At 50.5% G+C, this 17,505-nt stretch overlaps 1 protein-coding gene across 1 annotated transcript in view; it reads right to left on the reverse strand.

Moving 5' to 3' along the window:
* Nucleotides 1-17,505, reverse strand: part of LOC309523886 (uncharacterized protein) — a 37,084-nt gene continuing 19,579 nt past the window's right edge. The window contains exons 12-16 of the mRNA XM_082208111.1: nt 5,647-5,679; nt 4,613-4,784; nt 3,586-3,719; nt 2,196-2,297; nt 1-1,056 (exon numbers count right to left, since the gene is read on the reverse strand). Coding sequence (XP_082064237.1) covers nt 385-1,056; nt 2,196-2,297; nt 3,586-3,719; nt 4,613-4,784; nt 5,647-5,679 — 1,113 coding nt within the window. The 3' untranslated portion in view covers nt 1-384. The remainder of the gene's footprint in view (nt 1,057-2,195; nt 2,298-3,585; nt 3,720-4,612; nt 4,785-5,646; nt 5,680-17,505) is intronic.

A 17,505-nucleotide genomic window follows, 5' to 3' on the forward strand; every position in this document is an offset into this window, starting at 1 on the left:
TTTATTTTAATTGCACTTTATTATTATTTTCTTCAAGATCCGATTTTGCCAAGGTTCAAAACTGGAGGTGAGCTATGGCAATAGGTTAAGTTTGGTTTCCACAGGGAGGAGCTGTACAAGGTGATACCCATCGCTACTCCCAGCAGCAGCTGGGTCAAAAGCGTGTAGGGTACAGGTGTGTTCGGCAGTGGTGAATTAAATAGTCAGTTATTTGAAGCCAGACAAAGTCCCAAATTGACATTTGCTACCAAGAGAGAGATAGAGTGTGTCACCCCTCTTCCTGCCAGCAGCCTCAAAAACCACAAGTCAAGACGACCTCAGCCCAAATGAGCAATCTGGGGAGGCTCACAGAAAAACCCCATCTCCATCCAGATCAGCCCCAGATCAGAACACAAGGCACTGAGTACCATAAGACCCATCATAGGTACAGTTCCCGTCCCCCTCCCGCCCTGGCACAGACCTGGAATCCGCTTCCATGGGGCTGGACGCTGGTCTTGGCTGTGAGGCTCCAGCCAAGTCCTGCTGCTTGTCGGCTACAGCAGCTTGAGAAGTGGGGCCAGCAGTGTGCTGACTCGCCCCACTCTCCTCCTTGCCCTCTGGACCCGTTGTGGGCCCCTCCATTGGAGGTGCCGTCTCATCCGCCGCTGGATTTGGAGGTGCCAGAATGGCAGTGTCTTTTGTGTCCATTTCACCCTGAGTGCTTGGCCTCTCCTTCTCAATACTGGCGGAGAGCCTGAGAGGCGGCCTTGCAGTTTGAGCAGAGGCTGCATGAGTTTGTTCAACCGGTGCTTCCGAAGAATGAGCCTCAGGAGCTGCAAAAAGCAGACTGTCTTGGGCTCCTTCGAGAGCGGTGGATGGAGGACTGCTTGAGCTTTCCTTCAGATTAGCCAAAGGAGCGGGGGATGCCACTGGTGCTGGTTCTCGGAGAGAGTTGCTGTGGGGATCCCCATAAAGGGGTGCGGCACTTGGCTGCTTCCTTCCCGCAGGTCCTTCCTCCTCGGTGCTGCTGCTCCCCCTTTGCTCCTCCTGACTCTCCAGCAGCTGCAGAGTTGTTGTCTGGAACAAGTAGAGGGGAGGGGGGGTTATTTGCCACAAAAACGACTGCAGCCCCTGATGAAAGTACTGTGTAATGGTTGGTCTCTAACCAGGACTCAGGAGACCAGGGTTTGAATCCCTACTCAGCCACACAGGCACAGCTAAGTGACTTTCACTTTGTAGTACCTTAGATACAACCTGTTATTTCTAGAGGGCTGGGCTTCACCCTCTTTGCTGCTCCCATGATTAGTAATATGGGGCTAAATGCCACCCCAATCTCTGACCGGTGCAATATTGCAGGGGTCTAGGCACTTAGTCTGTGTTTCTTTGGAAATGAGGCACAGTTTAGACTGTGGTGTCATAATGATATATAGTTTATTTACACCTGAGCCTGTAATGGAGGGGCCCCCCAGCATACACTCCAAGAGAGTCCCGTTTTTCCCGTTGCTGCAACCTCTAATTCAAACTGTCAGTCTGCATTGTGCTCTGATCCTGCCTCTCCAGCTTGCTGCATTTAACAGACTGAAAGCCTTTTTTCTTTTGATCACACCATAGCTAACTGAAATCCTAAAACTTCCTCCTAACCAAAACATTGGCACTGTCTTCAAACTCACTATCTCAAAGCTCTGGGTGGGGCTTCACCCATCTGCTGGCTGGTAGAGTGTCTGTCTTGCTGATGGCCCATCTTTCTGTCTGCAGCACATAGTGTATACTAAAATTGGATTGATGAAGAGGTTAGCATGGCCTCTGCAAATTGGTGAAGTGTTCCATTTTTTAAAGATGTTTAATGTTTGACTATGTTTTATATATGTGTTGGAAGCCACCCAGAGTGGCTGGGTATAAACAAAATAAATCATCATCATCATCATCATCATCATCATCTTCATTATTAGTTTTCTAATGGCCCACCTCTCAAGCGATCTCCTCAACACAGGAAGCTGAGTCCAGCTGTTAAGCGTCTGACTTTCTGTTTCACTCTCCAAGCAGTGATTAAATTCTAACACTTACTAAACCCAGTAGTTATGGGCATCTTGCACCCAAAACTCTGGCACCCAAACTCATGACCTTTGGAACCATACAAAAAGGAAGAGAAATGATAGACCAGTTCACTCAATCTACATCTTATTCATGTGTCAGGATCCATCTGCCCTGGGCTGTACCTTGATGGTGTTCAGGACGATACCCAGGACCTCCTGGCCAGTATAGGACTCCTCCAAGTTGAACTGGCCCCGCAGGGACTGGAAGACCTCATTGATGATGATCTTCACGTGGGGCAGGATGATGCCAAAGAGTCAGAAGGCAGGGAAACAACATCAGAAAGGACAATGGGTAACAACTCCCGATTGAAGTTACAGAAGTGTGGTTTGCCATTGCTTTTGCTGAATGTGATTAAGATTTCTCTCTACTTCTTGTCCCCCCGCCACTTTCCTTAACACTTGTTACAGTATTTCAAGAGCACTTCACGGTTTGTTACAGAGAGAGGAACACATCTGTGTGTACTTTTAGGAGATACATTATTTGTGAGACTGTAAACTGTTTTAAACTGTTGTTAACTGCTGTTGCCTCTGCCAACCTGGTGTCCTTCCAAAAGTTTGGGACCAATTAGGCAAGCCACATTTCACACTGTACTGTGGACAGGGAGTCAAGCGTCTCTCTCTACAGATTGTATACAAGGTAATATCCCACCCAACTGCCTGCATTGAATTTTTCAGGGTCCTCCAGCCTTTGACAACATGTAATTTATGAGTTGCTTTTTCAGCTAACGCTAAGCTCTATATACAGTAATGCAGTTCAGTCTGTGCATTACTAAACAGCATCACACCGGCTCACAGCACAGATGTGTAACAAGCCTGTGGGACACGTTAGAACCACAAACCCTCCATCAAGACATTTTAAGGGAGCCCAGTGACCTTGCCTTTCACAGGCTCTGGCTGTTCCTGCTGCAGTGACAGCTTCTCGTTCCCTGAGCTTCTTGTGGTTTTAAGCAGGGAAAGCTAGAAGGAAACCAGCATTAACTAAGTGGTGGTCTGCAGATCACAGTTCAGGAGCCCTTGTAATAAACAGTAAGCAGAGAGACCTACGGCAGACATGAGAACCCAGCAGAGTGAGCAGAGGAGTTCCAAGGACAGGTGGCTCCTGCCCATTGAGGTGGGTGGGGCAGAAGGCAAGGAGTCCAGTGACAGGCAGAGCCACATCCTGATTGGCTGTAAGGAAGAAGGCAAGCCAGTGGTGGCTGGGTGAGGGCAGTGCCCTGTTTGCCTAATAGACTAGACTCCACTGACTATCACTTCTTGGGGACCGCCTGCCAGGAGTAAAAGTAGGTGGAGCAACACACGTTAATTTCCCCACTTGTCCCTTTCAATCCTCCCTTTAAGAATGAAAGAAGACGCATGATCAGAGTTCAAGGGCATCTTCCAGGGAGGCAAAGAACAGTCAAGGGTGCAAAGCTGGGGGGAGGGGTGGCACTGGGAGAATCCTAAGGGTCAGAGAGAGTTTTCCAGGACGCCACTTCTGGCCTTGGTGATGACTTTTGTCAGCCCTGGACACTACCTTATCCAGATTCTCAATTTGAACGCGGTGATAAGCCAGCTCGACGTCCAGGCCTGCCACCTTCTCCTCCAACTGCATCGCAATCAGGTTCACCTCCTGGTATCTGCGTTTCAAGTCAGACAACTCCTCATGTTCTGTGGAGGTGGGGCAGAGAGCCAATGACAGATGAAGCCTGCGCCACAGTACATGTCCCTGTTTCCATCCACTGCTGTAGCTAAGCCTAAGTACAGCGCCATCTGAACTATATGCTTTAAACACTCACAGCTTCCCACAAAACATTCTGGGAAATGGGAACATTCTCTTAAGGGTGCTGAGAGGTGGTGGGACACCCTGGTCTTCCACCACCCCCAGCTACAATTCCCAGACTGTTAAACTATGCTGGAAATGGCCGCTTAAGCAGGGCTCTCCACTTCTACACAACTATTGGCAGCTGGAAAAAAAACACACTTCCCAGGATTCCTTGGGAGAAAGCCATGCCTGACTGCAGTGGCATGATAATGCTGTATAGTGTGGATGGGGCCTCCGTGTAACTTTAAAGACATATCACATGTTTCTTCTCACTCTTACACCGCTCTGCTCTTGCATGCAGGGCAAGGAAGGTGCAGAATCTGCACAAACCCATTTTCTATTATGTTACATTATGTTATTGTTTGTAAGCTGGAGATTCATTTCAACAAAAAGCAGCATAGAAATATAATCAATCAAGTTTGTAGAGATCAAGAGCTTGCCTTTTTTAAACAGATGGAATTAAAGTCAAGAGTCTTTTTGGAGATTGTGTGTCTGAGTTTTTAACAGCTACACTGCAGGAGGCCCTAAGGAGCAGGACCTCCAGAGATTGCTGGACTCCAACCCCATCATCCCTGGCTACGCTTGCTGGGGGTCATGAGAGGTGAAGGCCAGTAATACTTGGAGGGCCACAGGCTCCCTACCCGCAAGCTAAAGAATTTCCTAGGATGATAAAACTACTCTGCATGTGCTTGGATAGTGCTCTTCTGCCATTTCAGCACCTCCTCTCAGCTTCCCTTACCTGCCAGCTGTGCACGGAGTCGGCTGACCTGGGCTTTCTGCCTCTCCGACTCTGTCAGGGCTTCATTCAGTTGGAGGTGGAGATCTATCTCCTGCTTCTGATGACGGGCCAGCTCCAGCTGGAGCTGGGTGATCTGCGCCGTGGCTTCCGCTAGCTTCTTGCTGATTCTGACCTGCAACGCAAAGGAGCAGAAGAGACAGGAGAACATATGGGGAAGGAGTGCCCACAAGACCTTTCCTGGGAGGATGCAAGAGCTGTGCTTTTGGAGGCTCCCAAATGCTAAGAATGAGTCTCCCAGGAAACACCCTGCAGAACTGGTCTACTGGCAAGGCTATGAGGAGCAGGGGGAGGCAGAAGCCTTGGGCTTTTTAGTTAGTTCAGGAAAAAGCATGCACGACAAAGGTGCATAAAATGGAGAGCAGAAAAGGTTTCCCCAGAAAATTCAGGACAGACAAAATAAAGGACATCTTCACACAGCAGAGCTCTCTCCCACAAGATAAAATGAAGGCCAAAAAGTTAGATGGCTTTAGCAGCGGATTAGACAAAACAATGGGGCAGGAAAAGCTATGCACAGCCAGCAGCCACAAGGTCTCCCTCCACCATTGGAGGCAGCATGCTGTTCCTGGGAATTGCAAGTGGGGTGAGCACAGATCCTGTTTGTAGAATTCCCTTTTGGGACATCTGGTTGTGAGAATAAGACGGGCTTTGGGCCCGATCCAGGCAGGCAAAAGCACTCAAGGAGGGTGCAATGTAGGACTGGTGAGGGTGCGTGGCTTGGAAGGAGTTTTGAGGGCCAGACACATAGGCTTGGAAGGTGGCCTTTAGTCCAGGGGCCTGGAGTCCCCCCCCCTTATTTAGGAAAACCCATTGTCACTGAAGCTAGGATGCCAAGGCACAGAGAGGCTTCACAACGAGAGACACCTGCAGAAGGCGTGGGTTTTCCCCTGTTAAAAGTATGAAATGGTTGACCTGGAAAGTATGAAGGGAGTAAGGAAGTGCTCAGGTGATCAGGACACCCAAGGACGATGCCTCACCTGGTCCCACCCCTGATCCAGTGGCGGCATGTGCTAGAGAGAAAAGCGGCGACAAGGAAAGGAGAGTTAACACCACCAGAAGCAAGAACAGCAAGAGGGGAGAAAGTTTTATCAAAAGAGGCAATGGCTGGATTTGTTTACAGGAAACACATGTAACAAGGCTACACAGGAAAGTATTGATCAACAAAAGACTGGGCCAGGAGTTTATTTCTTCAGACAAGGTTAAAAAAAGAGCGGTAGTGATTTATGCAAAGGAGAGTATTACCGAAATTTATCTTCAAAGATGACCAAGGAAGATTTGTGGCAATTGAAATACAGACACAAGGAGAGAAATTTTTGATAGTAGGAGTTTATGCACCAAATGAGGGGAAATCTGAATTCTTTAAAAAGTTGCATGAGACTTTGATGTACTATTTGGATTACAATGTGATTTTGATGGGAGACATCAACGGAGTGGTATCTACACATATGGACAAGGCACAAAGACAGGTAGTCACTAAAGATGGCAGATTACCGAAAACCTTTTTTGAGATGACAGACAACTTGGATTTAGTTGATATTTGGAGAACAAAGAATCCCTTAGTCAGAGAGGGAACCTTCTTCTCTGAAGCCAAATTGACATGGACAAGAATTGACCAAATATGGGTCACTAGAGGAATGGCTCCAAAGACAAGAAAAGTGAAAATTTGCCCCAAAACCTGCTCCAACCATAATGCTGTGAAGATGGAGATGAAACTAACACCAACTGGCTCCTTCAGATGGAGGATGAATGGTACCTTATTCAGAGATGAAGAAGTGATTAAGAAGGCCCAAAAAACCTTGAGAGATTATTTTGAGATAAATTTGAATACCAATGTGGAAGAAAGAGTAATCTGGGACGCAAGTAAAGCTGTTATGAGAGGGTTCTTGATACAACAGAACGTATTAAAGAAGAGAATCCAAAATGAGAAGAAGGACAAGATATTGGAGAAAATAAAAGAAAGTGAAAAGAAATTGAGAGCAAAACCAAAGTCGCAAGAGATTTTGAGAGAAATAAAGTTACACCAAGTACAATACATGAAAATGATGGATCAGGCGATAGAATGGAAAATCAAACAAATGAGACAAAAGACATTCGAGTCGGCTAATAAATGTGGGAAATTGTTGGCTTCGCAAATGAAAAAAAGACAAAAATTAAATACGGTTACAAACTTAGAAGTGGAAGGAAGGAACATACAGAACCCAGCTGAGATTAGAAACTGTTTCCAGAGGTATTTTAAACAATTATATACACAAGGACCACAGGAAGAAATAGATTTAGATCGATTTTTGAAAACAAATGGATTACAAAAAATCTCTCAGGAAAATAAATTAATGCTGAACTATAAAATAACTGAACAGGAGATAGAAGGTGCCATTCAGAATATGCAACTAGGTAAATCTCCAGGACCGGACGGACTGACCTCCAAATATTATAGATCCTTAAAAGAATGGTTAGTACAACCGTTGAAGGAAGTCTGTAACGAAATAATGGGTGGGAAAAGGGCACCAGAGTCGTGGAAAGAAGCGTATATTACACTTGTACCGAAAACAGAGACTGAAAAGACGCAGCTTAAGAACTACCGCCCCATATCATTCCTCAATGTGGATTACAAATTTTTTGCAGACATTTTGGCTAAAAGACTAAAAAAGGTGTTAATGGAAGAGATCCATAAAGACCAAGCAGGCTTTCTCCCCGGTAGACATTTGTCTGACAATGTGAGAAATATAATCAATATTTTAGAAAAATTACAAGTGAACATAAACACTAAGGCAGTTTTGATATTTATGGTCGCGGAGAAAGCCTTTGACAATATTTCTTGGAGTTTTATGAAGAAGAACCTACAGGGGATGGGGGTAGGCCAAGGCTTTGAAAACGGTATAAGTGCAATTTATTCAGAACAAAAGGCTAAATTAATTGTAAATAACGTGGTGACGGAAGAATTTAAGATAGAAAAAGGGACATGACAAGGTTGCCCAATCTCCCCATTGCTTTTTATATCGGTCCTGGAGGTCCTGCTGAATATGATTAGAAGGGACCAGTTGGTTAAAGGGGTACAAGTTGGAGCTAAACAGTACAAGTTGAGAGCATTTGCAGATGACTTAGTATTGACGTTACAGGAGCCAGAATCTAGTACTAAAAGGGTATTGGAACTGATTCAAGAATTTGGTCAGGCTGCAGGATTTAATTTTAAACTGAATAAGTTAAAAACCAAGGTTTTAGAGAAAAATCTAACACCGATTGAGAGAGAGAGGTTTCAGAATGAGACAGGTTTAACAGTGGTTAAGAAAGTGAAATACCTGGGGATTAACGTGACAGCAAAAAATGGGAACCTATTCAAAGACAATTACGAAAAATGTTGGGCTGAAGTGAAAAAAGATTTAGAAATCTGGTCAAATTTGAAGCTTTCACTGCTAGGCCGTATTGCTGCGATAAAAATGAATGTATTGCCTAGAATGCTGTTTCTGTTCCAAACTTTGCAAATTTTGGACAAAATGGACTGTTTCAAGAAGTGGCAGAGAGATATCTCTAGATTTGTCTGGCAGGGCAAGAAGCCTAGAATAAAATTTAAAATACTAACGGATGCAAAGAGGTGGATTTGCCCTACCAGACATTAAACTTTATTTTGAATCAGCAGCTTTTTGCTGGTTGAAAGAATGGCTGCTTCTTGAAAACACAGACATTTTAGATTTAGAAGGTTTTAATAATGTATTTGGATGGCATGCATATTTGTGGTATGACAAGTGTCAGGGGTTCAGAGACAGAGGCACAGGTGAGGGAGGAGACGGAGAGCGACGAGGAAGAATCCCAGGACAGTGAGGAAGAGGATGACAATGACTTGAGATCTTCCATGAGTCTCTCAAGTGAATTGGAGGATTCTCAGGAGGGGGCGCCCCTAGTCAGGACAAGGGGGGTCACAGGGGGGACCTGCCAGGAGCAGGGAAGCAGCAGGGAAACCCCGAGCGGGAGTGGGAGATCGGGGCCGGCTTCCCAGCAGGAACGAAGGGAAGAGAGGGGGGTTCCCAGTGTGACACACGGAGCGGAGCAGGAAAGAGACAGGGGAAGGAGATCTGGGGAGAACGTCCTGCCGGAAGAGGCGGAGAGTAGTACAGGGAGTAGTGTAAGTGTCAAAAGGAAGGTCAGGGGTAGCGAGCGAGCGCCAAGTTCAAATGTGGAGGCGCGCGGAAATGGAGGAAGCCCGGAGGAGGAGCCCAGCCCCAGAGCACGAAGGAGGGGGGAACAGGCATCTCAGGAATCCGCTTCAGAAGAGAGCAGGAGGGAAGGAACCCAGGGGGGCAGAAAGACCCTGCGGAAAAGGAAAGACAGGAAGAGGTGGTCTAGCACAAGCCTCTTAAGTTGGTGCAGGGGCGGGACCGATTCAGAGGGGACTTCAAATGTCTGACGTTAGAGACTCGGGGCTGCGCGCCTCGGTTGTGGAACCAATAATGAACTGCAATAAACATCCTTGTATATAAGAAGAGCTTGGCGTTGGTCTTTTGTGAGCTGAGACCTGAGGCAGCCGCTGACAGTAAGTCCCCTCCCAAACTACGCAAATTTTTTTTTTGCAAAGCTCACGAAGTTTGGCAGCCATGAGTATGGAGCAGCAGATAGCTGAGCTACGCAACGCAGTCTCCCGACTTACCACTGAGGTAGTGGTCTCCCAGAAGAAGGGGGAAGAGGCGGAAAAGCGGTGCCAAGATCTGCAAGCCAGGTGGGATCATGCATGCCAAGTGGGGTTCCCGGGGGCCAAAGCTGCTGGAGTAGCACTGGGCAGAAGAGGGGGCAACTTGGTAGCCCACTTCAATGGGAACCTGCAGCAATACCCCAGTTTTAAAGCAGACGTAGAATATGCGTTGCACTTGCTTCGCGACGACTTTAAAGATGAGGAGGAAAAGGTGGGTTTCATTGTGTCCCACTTGCATGGGGAAGCGAGGGCTTGGCTGCGCAATCTGTGGCGCGAGGATTGCCCTGCTCGAAGGGACTCTGATGAATTTATCAAATGCATGGACGCTTGCTTCCAGTCTAGCGTGGATGTGGATGTGGCACGCCAGCAGATCCATGGTTTAAGGCAAGGCAAGGCTTCAGTGCGTCAGTACCATGCTCGCTTTTTCGCCTTGCTGAATGTGCTGCGATGGGAGAAAGATTCTCTGGCTGTCAGAGACTTATTTTGGGAGGGGCTCTCTGGCCCGGTGAAGGACGAGCTGGCTAGGGGGGACAGACCTAAAACCCTGGCAGACGTGGTGCAGCGTGCGCTTGCCATTGGAGTGCGCCAGGAAGAACGCCCTTGGCGCAATGAGGGGGGTAGCCAGCTTCACGCACCGTCTAGAGTGCCTCCTTTGTTTCCCAGAGATCCAGGACGTCCGCGTCTCTCCCCTCAGCTGCAGTCAGGGGAGGAGCCTATGGAACTGGGGAGTGCAAAGGCTCAGTCAGTGGCCGGAGCCCCAGCATCCGGAACAGTCAAGAAGAAGCCTCCTAGAGGGAACAGGAAGTGTTACGTCTGTGACAGTGCAACGCACATGGCGAAAGAGTGTCCCCAGAGGCTCCGGCAGCACACTGCAGCCTTGGCGACAGTAAATGCAGCAGCACAGCATGAAGAGCTGTGTCAGGGAAACGACAATGCCTGGCTGGACTCAGCAATGTTGGGGCACAGCCAGGCAAGTCAATAGAGCAGTCCCCAGCGCCTTTGCAGCCTACAGACCCCCTGCCACCCAAACCTGTAGTGCAGCTCACTGCAACCCTCCAGCTACCTAATGGACGCACCCTGGAGGTCCCCATCACAATTGACAGTGGGAGCAACGCAGACTTCGTGGGGGTGCAGTTCGTCAAGCAGCATCGCATAGAGCTTCTGCCAGCCACGCTGCCATTGAACGTCGTCACAGTGGATGGCAGGAAGCTGCTGGGGGGGCAAGTGGTACAACAGACGCCGCCCATGGTGATGCAGATTGGCAATCACCGAGAAGTCATCAGTTTCAATGTCACCCGCCTGTCAGACACGCCTATAGTGTTAGGCATGAGTTGGCTGGATAGGCACAGCCCGACCATGGCGTGGTACCAGCGGCAGCTCACCTTCGGCTCGTCCTATTGCGCGCAGCATTGCATCCAGACCGGTCAGGAGGAGGAGGGCCAAGAGGAGGGGCAGCAGCTACGTCTCAGCATGGCGCAAGCAGTACCCCTCAAGTACAAGGGGTTTTTGGAGGTTTTCTGCGAGAAGGAGGCTGACCAGTTGCCACCTCACCGGCCCTACGATTGCGCTATTGACCTCTTGCCAGGGACAACGCTGCCGCCTGTGAAGCTGTATTCCATGTCCGAGGAGGAGCTGCAGGAGCTCCGGGAATTCATAGATCACAATCTGCAGCGGGGATTCATCCGAGAATCGAAGGCTGTAGGGGGCAGTCCTGTGTTTTTGTGAAGAAGAGAGACACGCCCCAAAAGTGGCTGATCGTAGACTTCAGATTCATAAACTCAAAGACAAAGCCCGCGGCCTTCCCCATGCCCAAGATCGACGACCTGCTCGCGACGGTGCGGAAAGGGAAGATCTTCACCAAGTTGGATCTCCGCGGAGCTTACAATCTCATACGCGTGCGAGAGGGTGATGAGTGGAAGACGGCCATGTTCACGCCATTGGGCACCTACGAATACAGAGTTATGCCGTTTGGTCTCCAAAATGGCTCCCACTTTTTCCAAGCTTTTATGCATCATGTGCTAGCGGGACTCCTCTACAAGAAGTGCGTATGTTTCCTCGACGACATTCTGATCTTCTCAGAATCGCCGGAGGCTCACGAGAGCGACGTGAAGGAGGTCCTGCAGAGGCTACGGGAGCACAGGCTCTACGCCAAGCTGGAGAAGTGCCAATTCGACGTGACGGAGGTGGATTTTCTGGGCTATAGGCTGTCCGACGGGGGACTAGCCATGGACAGCGCCAAGGTCCGCGCGGTGTTGGACTGGAAGAGCCCGCGAAATCGGAAAGAGGTCCAGAGGTTCGTCGGCTTCGCCAACTTTTACCGCAAGTTCATCAGGGGTTTCGCCAAGGAGACGGCAGCTATCATGGACACTCTCAGCTCCAAGAAGAAGAAGTTCACCTGGACGGGCCAAGCGGAGCAGTCCTTCAGGAGACTTAAGAGTCTCTTCGCGTCCGAAGAACAGCTGCTACACGTGAATCCTGGCAGGCCCATGAGGGTGGAGACTGACGCATCTGACAGAGCGGTGGGGGCCGTCCTCTTACAGGAAGACCCGCAGGGAAACTGGAGGCCCTGTGCTTTCTACTCCAGAAAGCTCAGCAAGTCGGAGCAGAACTACACCATTTGGGACAGGGAGTTGCTGGCCATCCACGCAGCTTTCAAGGCGTGGAGGCACTTTCTCATCGGAGCCAAGCACACCGTGCAGGTCCGCACGGACCACAAGAACCTAGAGTACTGGCGCACGGCGAAGCTACAGAGCCAGAGGCACATACGCTGGGCGGAGTTCTTTGCGGATTTCGATTTCAGGATAGAGTACATCCCAGGCGACAACAATGTCATAGCAGATGCGCTCTCCAGGAAACCGCAGTATCTCGAGGCAGCGGCACCGGTGGCAGCCAAGCACATTTTTGCACCGCAGGCGTGGGCGTGCGCTTCAGCCGCCGTGGACCTGGAGGCGGTGCGTCGCGCGTTGCAGGCGGATCCGTTCGCACAGTCCAAGATGGAAGAGGTGCGGAGGGGCACAGCAAAGGACGACGAGTTCCAGATACGCGACGGCCTGCTGACCCGTAAAGGTGCTCTCTACGTTCCAGGAGACGATCTCTGTGCGAAGGTTCTGCAGCAGTTGCACGACGCACCCAGCGCTGGCCACTTCGGCAAGGAAAAGACAACGGAATTAGTGGCCAGAGACTTTTGGTGGCCCCAGATGCGAGGGGAGGTCGCGGAGTACGTCGCCAGGTGTGACACGTGCCAAGGGTCCAAGCCAGTGCACCAGAAGCCAGCGGGACTGCTGAAACCGCTGGAAATGCCACTGCAACCGTGGGAGAGGGTGGCGCTGGACTTTGTCACTGATCTGCCCAGTTCGCGAGGCAAGACGGCGGTGCTTGTGGTTGTAGACCTGTTCACCAAGATGGCGCATTTCATTCCTTGTGCGAAGGTGGCGACAGCGGAGCAGACAGCCAAACTGTTCATCGACCACGTGTTCAAGGTGCATGGGTTGCCACGGTCCATTCTGTCCGACAGGGGGCGCCAGTTTGTGTCCAGTTTCTGGCGGAAGCTCCTAGGGATCCTGCACGCCAAAATCAACCTGTCGTCGGCGAGACATCCGCAGACCAACGGCCAAGCAGAGAGGGTCAACGCGATCATGCAGCAGTACCTGAGATGTTACGCCAATCAGCGACCCGCGGCTTGGGTGGATTACCTACCGATGGCTGAGTTTGCCTACAACAACACGAAGCATGCGTCTACGGGGGTGACGCCGTTCTTCGCTAACAATGGAAGGCATCCCAGAACCTTCCCGGGGCTCGTAACGACGGGGGAGGGGGAGCCACAGGAAGCCGACCATTTCGCAGCAGAATTGCAAGAGGTGCACGACGAGCTATGGAGACATTTAGAGCTAGCTAAACAAGCCTATAAGGTGCAGGCGGACAAACACAGGAGGGAGGGGGAAGACATCCAGGTGGGAGACTGGGTATGGTTAGCGGCCCAAGCGGTGCCGGCCAAGTCGTTAGCTAAAAAGAAGCTAGGACACAGGCAACTAGGGCCGTACCAAATTGAGGCCAGGATCAATCCCGTAGCGTTTCGATTGGCCCTCCCCGAGGGTTCCAGAATGCACCCGGTCTTTCATAGGTCGATGCTCACCCTCTACAAGGCCCCACACAGATTTCAGGAGTCAGGGACGGCACCAGAACCAAGCAGGGAGTCGCCCAAGAGGGGGAGGTCACCTAAGGACGAACCAGTCAACGAGGTCACAGAGATTCTGGACTCGAGATGGGGGGAAGAGGGAGTAGAATATTTTCTCGCCAGGGAGGGCGCCCCGGCCAGCACCAACAGTTGGGTGCCGGACTACGCTTTGGACGAACCCCTCCTCAAGGACGAGTTCCATGCCCTTTTCCCACACAGGCCCATGCCAGCGCAGTTTTTCGACGATTGGCTTTTTACGCCCACACTTTCCGCCAGCACCTTCCGAGGGTTCTCCTCCGCAGAGGAGACGACGCCAGAGTCGAGCCCTCCAAGGGGATCGTGTTCGGGGGTGGACACCGACCCTTCTTACTGGTGGGACGACCAACCAGAAGAGGACTGGCGCATGAGGTGGCGGGTGGGTCCTTGGCAAGCAGACCCCACCCAGGCATCAGGGGGTGGGGAGGACGTGAACATGTTGGGAGAGGACAATGGGTTCGAGTACACAAACAATGAACTGGAAGCAGAGGAGATCGACGTCGACGACCTGTGTCCGGCAGCGACCTCCGCAAAGACGGAGCCCCCGGAACCTGCGCCCGAGCAGCGGGAGGGGGGAAGGGGGGGCTTCGAGGGGGGGATGGATGTCAGAGGTTCAGAGACAGAGGCACAGGTGAGGGAGGAGACTGAGAGCGACGAGGAAGAATCCCAGGACAGTGAGGAAGAGGATGACAATGACTTGAGATCTTCCATGAGTCTCTCAAGTGAATTGGAGGATTCTCAGGAGGGGGCGCCCCTAGTCAGGACAAGGGGGGTCACAGGGGGGACCTGCCAGGAGCAGGGAAGCAGCAGGGAAACCCCGAGCGGGAGTGGGAGATCGGGGCCGGCTTCCCAGCAGGAACGAAGGGAAGAGAGGGGGGTTCCCAGTGTGACACACGGAGCGGAGCAGGAAAGAGACAGGGGAAGGAGATCTGTGGAGAACGTCCTGCCGGAAGAGGCGGAGAGTAGTACAGGGAGTAGTGTAAGTGTCAAAAGGAAGGTCAGGGGTAGCGAGCGAGCGCCAAGTTCAAATGTGGAGGCGCGCAGAAATGGAGGAAGCCCGGAGGAGGAGCCCAGCCCCAGAGCACGAAGGAGGGGGGAACAGGCATCTCAGGAATCCGCTTCAGAAGAGAGCAGGAGGGAAGGAACCCAGGGGGGCAGAAAGACCCTGCGGAAAAGGAAAGACAGGAAGAGGTGGTCTAGCACAAGCCTCTTAAGTTGGTGCAGGGGCGGGACCGATTCAGAGGGGACTTCAAATGTCTGACGTTAGAGACTCGGGGCTGCGCGCCTCGGTTGTGGAACCAATAATGAACTGCAATAAACATCCTTGTATATAAGAAGAGCTTGGCGTTGGTCTTTTGTGAGCTGAGACCTGAGGCAGCCGCTGACAACAAGGTAAAGGCACATAAAGCATTTAAAAACCATATTGTCAGGAAAGCATTGTTTAATGTCTGGATAAGATATAAGGACTTATTGGGGGAAAAAACCCCAAGGTGGCTGTCACCGATGGAAGCGAAAGCTCAGAAAAAGCTCAATATGGAGGTCAGATGGGAATTGGCAAATTTTGGAACAAGAGGGAGATAGACTGAAATTGCAGAGTTTTGAGAAACTAAAAAACAAAGTGCGAGACTGGCTTCATTATTATCAGATAATGGAGGCATATAATATGGACAAGAAAATTGGCTTCCAGGTGGAAAAATCAAAATTAGAAACAGAATTCCTAGAACCCAAAACTAAGATTTTGTCAAAGATGTATAACTTGCTGCTGAAATGGAATACACAGGATGAAATGGTGAAATCTGCTATGATTAAATGGGTACAAGATGTCGGACACAACATAATGATGGCTGACTGGGAACAGTTATGGACCACAGGTATGAAGTTTACGGCATGTAATGCCTTAAGAGAGAATATTATGAAAATGATATACAGCAGGGGTGTCAAACTCAAATTCATCAGGGGCCGCATTATTTATTTTGGCTTCTCCCAAGAGGGCCACGAAGGATCAGAAAAGCTGAAGAAGAGACCCTTCCTCAGGGGAGGCAGGAGACTACCGGACCCGCCGAGGAGGGGAATCCGACCGCCTTTCCCTCCAGAGGCTCCGCTTCGCCTTTTGCCCCGGCCAAGTCGCGCCGAGGGCGCCTTGAGGGCTCTGCGTGGCTTCAGGTGGAGCCCCAGGAGCAGCTTCCCAACCTGAAGGGCAGGCTGTGCGCGGGACCCCGCCACTCTCGGGGCACGATCCAGACCCGGCTGCCTTCTGCGGCCAGCAGAGGTAGGCCACCGGTTTCTAACCCAGCGGAACTCGGGCGTCCCGGGCGCCACGCTGCGCTTCCCACTCCTCCCGCCCCGCCCCGGGCGAGGCTGTCCGGCCAAGCTCCCCGCCCCCTTCTCCCGGGCACCCCTCCCTCCTTTGTTCCCCGGGGCCCCGCCTCCCCCTCTCCCCCAGCTCGCCTATTGGCTCGCGCAGCCGCCACTCAGGTGGGGTCCCGCTTTGGCCCCGCTCCCCGGCCGCCGAGAGAGAGCGGGAGCGCGCGGGGCTGGGCTGGGCGGCCGGGCATCTCCTTCCCTGCGCTGCTTCGGTCGCGTCTGCAGCCGCCGCAGGACCAGGCGGGAGGCCAGTCCTGCCCAGACGCTGCCAGCTGCTCGGAAGGAGCCGTCGCTCCGCCGGGCAGCGCCTGCCCGCGCGCCCCTCGCTCCCTGCGCCGAGGATGGCGGGGGCGCCGGGTGCAAGGCGGTGCTGAGGCTGCTGGGCAAGCGGCAGATGCTGATGCACTTTGGGGAATTCCTGTCACAGGGAGCAAGGCAGGAGCGGAGGGTGATGGGGCACGTTCCCCGGGGGAGTTTCGTCCCATGATCCTGGAAAGGCTACACGGGCCACATGACGAGGTCTGGCGGGCCGGATTTGGCCCGCGGGCCTTGTGTTTGACACCCGTGATATACAGGTGGTACATGACACCAGTCAAGCTTGCAAAAATCTATCATTTGCCCGATAATAAATGTTGGAAATGTAAGAAAACTGAAGGTACATTCTTTCACCTTTGGTGGACGTGCCCAAGGGTTAAGGCATTCTGGGAGATGATTTATAATGAACTGAAAAGGGTATTTAAATATACCTTTCTGAAGAAACCAGAGGCCTTTCTCCTGGGCATGGTCGGCCAAATGGTGCCAAAGAAGGACAGAACTTTCTTTATGTATGCCACAATAGCAGCAAGAATACTTATTGCAAAGTATTGGAAGACGCAAGATCTACCCACCCTGGAAGAATGGCAGATGAAGGTGATGGACTACATGGAATTGGCGGAAATGACTGGCAGAATCCGAGACCAGGGAGAAGAGTCGGTGGAAGAAGATTGGAAGAAATTCAAAGACTATTTACAAAAATATTGCAAAATTAATGAATGTTAGAATGATGTCAGAATGAAGTTAAGTGGTTTAAGCAGTAAATGTTTTAGGTGTATGAAAAATGGATTATTAACAGGTGAGAACTCAAAGTTATATTATATTAAGTTAAAGGATTAAGATAAAAACAAAGAGGGAAAGAAATTGCTGAATTAACTAATTGAATTGGAATACAAAAAAAGGAGGTGTGAGGAGGTCAGGGAAGCAAGGATATGAATATATGACAGGGAAAGATTGATGTGTTTTCTTTTTAAATGTTTTTTATCTTTTTTCTCTATTTTGTACTTTTTTCTTTTTTATCTTTTTTTCTTTTTCTTCTATTTTTTTATTTATGTAATTTTTTCCCTTTGAAAACTTAATAAATATCATTTAAAAGAAAACAACAAAAGAGGCAATGGCATTCTGTGTTAAGAGCACTCTGCTTATTCTGTGGTCCAAGGGCTGATTATATCACTGAAAATCCCAGCGGCCTCAGGGTAAGATGCATGGAAGATCCATAGAATCATAGAATCATAGAGTTGGAAGAGACCACAAGGGCCATCGAGTCCA

This window comes from Podarcis vaucheri, assembly GCF_965113315.1.
Source record: "Podarcis vaucheri genome assembly, chromosome: Z".
NCBI lineage: Eukaryota > Metazoa > Chordata > Lepidosauria > Squamata > Lacertidae > Podarcis > Podarcis vaucheri.